The 6566-nt window shown below is 43.3% G+C and overlaps 1 protein-coding gene across 1 annotated transcript in view; it reads left to right on the forward strand.

Moving 5' to 3' along the window:
• LOC106531473 (uncharacterized) overlaps nt 1-6566 on the forward strand; it is a gene marked incomplete in the record, with an annotated part of 111337 nt that overhangs the window by 102201 nt on the left and 2570 nt on the right. The window contains 1 exon segment of the mRNA XM_014027349.1: nt 3825-5002. Coding sequence (XP_013882803.1) covers nt 3825-5002 — 1178 coding nt within the window.

Raw genomic sequence — 6566 nt, forward strand, 5'->3', positions numbered from 1 at the left:
ATTCCAGTGAAATATATTTATGTTTGTGGTTGTAATGTGACAAAATATGGAAAAGTTCAAGGGGTATGAATACTTTTGCAAACCACTGTATATGGGGTTGGACTGCCATGGCTGGATACGGCACGTCTTCTGCTGAGGAAAGCAGGTTGTATGGGATTTGATAAAAATCTCTTTCTGCTGAGAAAAGGATCTATGGATTTGTCTGGTCTTATCCCGTTCTACCAGTCTGTGCTAAACGCTTGGAAGATCCTCACCTTTGAGAGAGAGACTGAGTCAACATCTGCAATGTGGGTTTTTGAGAAGCCTCTGTTTGAGAACAGTTTCCTCTCGTCACACCTTCTCTCATCTGGCACGCTAAGATCTAAGATGAGGGAAGCAGGCTGTGTCAAGCTGGGTCATCTGATGAAACCGTCTGTAGACAGTCTGACGGAGAGTCTACAGGTACGGTCCAACAGACTCGTATTAAGGATTAAAGAAGAAACTTGTGCATCTCTGCCAGTTTCCATCAGAGCGTTTGCTGTTAACAGTACTCTGTCTGACCAATGGGATGATGAATATGAGTACATGTTTCCTTCCCTGATCGTCTCTYCTGCAGTGGATCAGTGGCAGGATGAACCAGAATTGTTGTTGTCTCTCCAAGACACACCTTTGGGTTGTTTTGAAGGCCTGAAGAAGAAAGTTTTGTACCATGTCTGTGTGAAGGTGCTGAGTCTACGCTCTCTGGCAGAAGTGAGGGTATCAAAGTGGCTTGAGTTTTTGACTCCAGCTCTACCCCAAGAGGCTGTTGGCGGTCCCTGTACAAACCCCCCATTGAGAAATGGGTGGGTGACCTCCAGTGGAGGATTGTGCATAGGGCCATAGCTACAAACAGGTATCTGGCACACCTTAATCCTGCCATTAGAGTTCCTTGTTGTTATTGCTCTCAAGATGAAACATTATCTCATTTATTTGTTGAATGTTCAAGATTGAAGCCTCTTTTTGTTCTTCTACATCGTTTGTTTTGTGGGTTTGGTGAACAGTTTTCTAACTGTGTTTTTATTTATGGTCCACGGTACTGTGCAAGAAAGAAATCTATTCACGTTCTTTTGAATTTTATTTCTGGGACTGCGAAACTGGCAATATGGTTATCGAGGAGAAACAAAAAGAACGGTCATCAAACGGATGATGCTGGTGTTTTATTTCAGAGACTGATAATCGCTCGAATTCATGTGGAGTTTGAGTTTTTTAGTTAACACAGAACATTGATGGGTTTATATGTAAGTGGGGTATTCATGATGTTTTGTGTACATTGGATGAGGCATCCTTAGTTTTTCCTTTTTTGGGTTTGTATTTATGATTGTTTTTTTATTGTCTGACATAAGGAGTGTAATATAAAAGGAATTTTAAAACCGCAAACCTCTCTCTCTCTCTCTCTTTCTCTCTTTCTCTCTCTCTCTCTCTCTCTCTCTCTCTCTCTCTCTCTCTCTCTCTCTCTCTCTGTGGGGAGGGCAGCTCACCTTGTGTGCCTGTTAGCAGGCAACAGCAGGTACAGTGAGTGGCTGAGAACAAAATTATTCAGACACTCTCCCAAATAAGCAAATTCTGTGAGATTCAGTGTTTTGTAGGGGTCATCTTGAGTGAAATAATCAAGGAAACTGTCTTGGACCTCAGTCCTCTGATGGGCCTTTAAAGGGACAAAAACTCTGTTCCACTTAGAACTGAATTTAGGCCACCTCAGGTCACCTTAACTTCCCAAAGAGATATTCTCTTTTCCTTAGTCAGATAATAGACAGAAGAATCTTCATCTAATTTGATTTACTGTCTTTTTAACTGAAAGTTATTACGCATTTGATGATCAGAGAATGTTTATCAAAGTTACATGAGTGAAAGAGGACAGATCTCTTTTCTCCCTCAGTATGATTTCAGCAAAGTATGGATTTTCTGTGCAAAAATCTTATTCAACTAAACTAATCTTTTGGTTTAAAAGTTGATGAAATATCAATGTTTTACTTGTCTGAATCATATTTGCAAAGGTTTTGAATTTGAAGCAATTCATTCTTTTAGTTATGTTTTTAAAGAAGTTCTTATCAGATATTAAATAAATAGGTCATGATATGTTTTTTTTCTGAACTACACAGAAGCAGTAATCTTTGTTTAGTTTCAGGAGGCGATGGCAAGTCTCTGAACTAACACTTTCCTTGATAACTTCTTGTCTAATCTAACCTCTGAAGGTGGAACTCGGTTCTCTTAGGTCTTTAGAAACTAAGTTTCTGTCCAGATGACAGAAAGTGATGGAACGCCTGTCTGTGGAGACGACAGTCTTCTCTCAGCTAGATTCTCCCTGGGGAATCAAGAGCTGAAGCTGTGTCGGTTTAGCCCCTCAAAGCCAATGGGGAAAACACAGCCTGGATATAAGCAACGCCTGGTCTATCCAACTTGGTTGTCAGAACTTTTATTTTGAAGTCGGGATCCAGTGTTTGGCTTCACTTTCTTTCTACGGCTTGACGCGGATGCACGCGAGTACTGGCAAACAAGCCTAAGGGTCCAGCTCAGTGGACGGTCCTAAATGGATTTTCTACGAGAGACCCAAATACCTGGACAGGTGATTGACCTCATCTTTAAAGGTAAAGCTGGCTGTTATGAGTATCGCTGTCTGGCCAACACTGAGTACAGAATGCCTTGCCTCTCTGGTTAAACCCATATTATCTAAGAAGTAGGAAAGCTAACATCTTACTTCCTCCTTTTCTTAAAACTGTTCTTGCCAACCTCAAGTTATTTGCCTCAAATGTCTGGTATTGAACATCCAAAGCTTGATGTTTGTGTTCTATTTAAGTGCCTGTGGTTAACAATTAAGAAGCTCAAAGCGCTTGTTATTGTTGGTCCTAAAACTTTTATAGGAAACTGATTGCTCACAATAAAGTGTACTTTAGTGATTTTGTCTGATTTTTTAAATAAACGATCACATTTATTTATGGATCAAATCAAAATTCACTGACACGTAACTTATTGTGTGTGCATTCACTTTGCACTGAAAGAATGTTTACCGAAAATAAAAGAGATCCTTGCTAAATAATACAGTATTTCCTTATAACCTTTTTGTAAGAGGGTAAGGTTGATCCCGTACAGTTTTATACTGGATTACATTTTGTTTGGTCTATTCTGTGATTCCATCCGTGTTTATTTAGCAACTTATAAATGGAAGTGGAGCAGGAGAAGGTGGATTCTGATTGGTTGTTGTCATGCACATTTTCGCCATGTTTGATTGAGTAAAGAGGCTCACAGCTGATCACCGTGATCAACCTGAATTTTTTCTTGTTCAATAATCATGATCAAAAAAATCGCCCAGCCCCACTATAGACTCACCTATAGATTTCACCTAATTTTCATTAACTGGTTCTTATTTCCAGAATTATTACACCCAAATTTTGCTTTATATTAATTCAGTGGTTTGTAAAAGTTTAAATTTTTTTCCTCACACGCTGATGGGTTCCCGCAACACCAGATGATACAACTGTTTGACAGATATTTACTCTTGTTTTGCTCTAATTGCCTTTCTTTTATTGCCTCATGTAATCCTCACTCCATTTGCCAATCATTTAGGGGTGCCACCTGCGGTGACCTGTCACCTGTCACAGCTGTCAGGTGTGCCACTTGTCACTCTGTCCACCCCTCTGGCTCCGCCCCTGAGTCAGCTTTCAGTCTCTGATTTTGCCACACATCTCCCAACTCCTCTTTAGTTCTGGTTCATGCAGCTTTTCAGTCTTCAGCTCAGCTGCAGTCGAGCATTGCTGTGCTTTATGTTTTCAGGTCTAATCTTTATTTTGTGTTTGTTACCTTACAGGACGTTACTGCATCATGATTTTAGGAAAAAGTCAACTCATGAAGACACAACTCAGCAACTTTATCACAACAAAAAATTCCAAGTTTTCAGGTTCAGGCGAACCGGTCAAAGAGGGTCTATGGAATGGAAAATTCTTATATGTAGTGGAAGCTCCAGAAAGTCCGTCTCCAAGAGTCATGAGAGAAGAGCTGAAAAAGTGCATAAGTCTTTGTCCTTCTGGACCAAATGTTCTGCTGCTGTTAGTGAAGCCCTCAGACTTCACAGAGAAGGACAGACACACACTGAGGTCCACACTGAGTCTGTTTGGTAAAAAGGCTTTCAAGCACTCAATGGTCATCATGACACAAGAAGGAAAACACACAAGTTTCTCTGTGAATTCACTCATCACAGAATGTGAGGGAAGACAATACAACACATTTGGAAATGACCACAGAGGGTTGATGGAAAAGATCGAGGGTATTGTGACAAAAACCAGAGGTGCCGTCTTGACCATCAAAGATCAGTCAGCAGAACCAAAGTCTGACCAGATGAGACCAGCTTTAAACCTGGTCCTGGTTGGGGACAGAAAAAGGAAGACTTCAGCAGCTGAAGCTATATTAGATCAGACAGATCTTCCTCCAGCCTCCAGCCCATCAGAGTGGGTTAAACATGAGGCAGAGGTGTGTGGACATCAGGTTTCTGTGCTACAGATGCCTCCTCTGTACGACAAACCACCTGAGGAAGTGATGGAGGAAACCCTCAGGTGTGTCTCCCTCTGTGATCCTGAGGGGGTCCATGCCTTCATCCTGGTCCTACCTGTGGCTCCCCTCACTGATGAAGACAAGGGAGAGTTACAAACCATCCAGGACGCATTCAGCCCTCGAGTCAAAAACTTCATCATGATTCTGTTCACTGTGGACTCAGATCCTGCAGCTCCAGCAGTCCTTAACTTTATAAGAAGAGACAAGAACATCCAGGAGCTCTGTCAGAGCTGTGGAGGAAGATATTTTGTTCTTAATGTCAAAGACAAGAAGGAAACATCTAAAATGATCCAATATGTGGAGAAAATGAGACAGAGCACAGATGAGCAGCACAGCTACACAACAGAATCACTCACACAAGCCTACATGGATGAAACCATCCAACTAAAGAAAGAAATCAGCCTTCTACAAGCAAAACTGAAAGCCGGAGGTAAAGCTACTGGTTTGTATTTTTATTTACAGTTTATCCATCGAGAAATTCTGTCAATAAAAGTTATGAACAGAATTGTGACAATGGGCAGCCCTGGAGTCCAACTCCCAGCCTGTCTCAAATGGTGTGATTGTTTCAGTTTAGATAAAAATGCTTATAGACATTCATGGAAAAAGACTTCCGTATGGTTTCGAGGCAATTCTGGTCCTCCATCCAGCATCTTGTGGGGGGATGCAGTTCACCACCAACACTATTTATGGTGGGGATGGTGCACAGCTGATCTCAATTAGGGACGTTGTGAGTCCGTGGGCAGAATAATTTGAAGACCTCCCCAATCCTAACAACACATCTTCCCATGAGGAAGCAGAGCCTGAGGATCCTGGGTCGGACTCTCCAATCTCTGGTGCTGAGGTCACTGAGTTGGTTAAAAAGCTCCTCGGTGGCAGGGCGCCAGGGGTGGATGAGATTCACCCAGAGTTCCTTAAGGCTCTGAATGTATTGGGGTTGTGTTTGTTGATGAGACTCTACAATATTGCGTGGACATCGGGGGCAGTTCCTCTGGATTGGCAGGCTGGGGTGGAGGTCCTCCTATTTAAAAAGGGGGACTGCAGAGTGTGTTCCAACTATAGGGGGATCACACTTCTGAGCCTCCCTGGTAAGGTCTATTCAGGGGTTCTGGAGAGGAGGGTCCATCAGATAGTTAAATCTCGGATTCAGGAAGAGCAGTGTGGTTTTGGTCCTGGTCTTGGACCAGCTCTATACCCTCAGCAGGGTCCTAGAGGGTGCATGGGAGTTCAACCAGTGTACATGTGTTTTGTGGACTTGGAGAAGGCGTTCAACCATGTCCCTCAGGTACTCGTGTGGGGGGTACTTCGGTAGTATGGGGTAACAGGCCAGGCCCATAGATATGGGCTGTTAGATCCCTGTAGGACCGGTGCCAGAGCTTGGTCCACATTGCTGGTAGTAAGTCGGACTCATTTCCAGTGAGAGTAGGACTCCACCAAGGTTGCCCTTTGTCACTGATTCTGTTCATAACTTTTATGGACAGAATTTCTAGGAGCAGCCAAGGTGTTGAGGGAGTCCTTTTTTGGTGACCTAAGGATCACATCTCTGCTTTTTGTGGATGATGTGGTCCTGTTGGCTTCATCAGATCCTGATCTCCAGCTCTCACTGGAGCGGTTCACAGCCGAGTGTGAAGCGGCCGGGATGAGGATCAGTTCCTCCAAATCTGAGACCATGGCCTTGAGCCAGAAAATGGTAGGATGCCTTCTCCAGGTCAGGGAGGAGGTCCTGCCCCAAGTGGAGGAGTATAAGTATCTCAGGGTCTTGTTCATGAATGAGGGAAGAATGGAGCAGGAGATCGACAGGTGGATTGGTGCTGTGTCTGCAGTGATGTGGGTGTTGTACCGGTCTGTTGTGGTGAAGAGAGAGCTGAGCCAGAAGGCGAAGCTCTCAGTTTACCAGTCGGTCTATGTTCCTACCCTCATCTATGGTCAGGAGCTTTGGGTAGTGACTGAAARAAKRAGATSRCRGATACAAGCAGCTGAAATGAGTTTCCTCTGCAGGGTGGCTGGGC

The sequence above is a fragment of the Austrofundulus limnaeus genome, unplaced genomic scaffold (genome assembly GCF_001266775.1).
Source record: "Austrofundulus limnaeus strain Quisiro unplaced genomic scaffold, Austrofundulus_limnaeus-1.0 Scaffold639, whole genome shotgun sequence".
NCBI classification, from domain to species: Eukaryota; Metazoa; Chordata; class Actinopteri; order Cyprinodontiformes; family Rivulidae; genus Austrofundulus; species Austrofundulus limnaeus.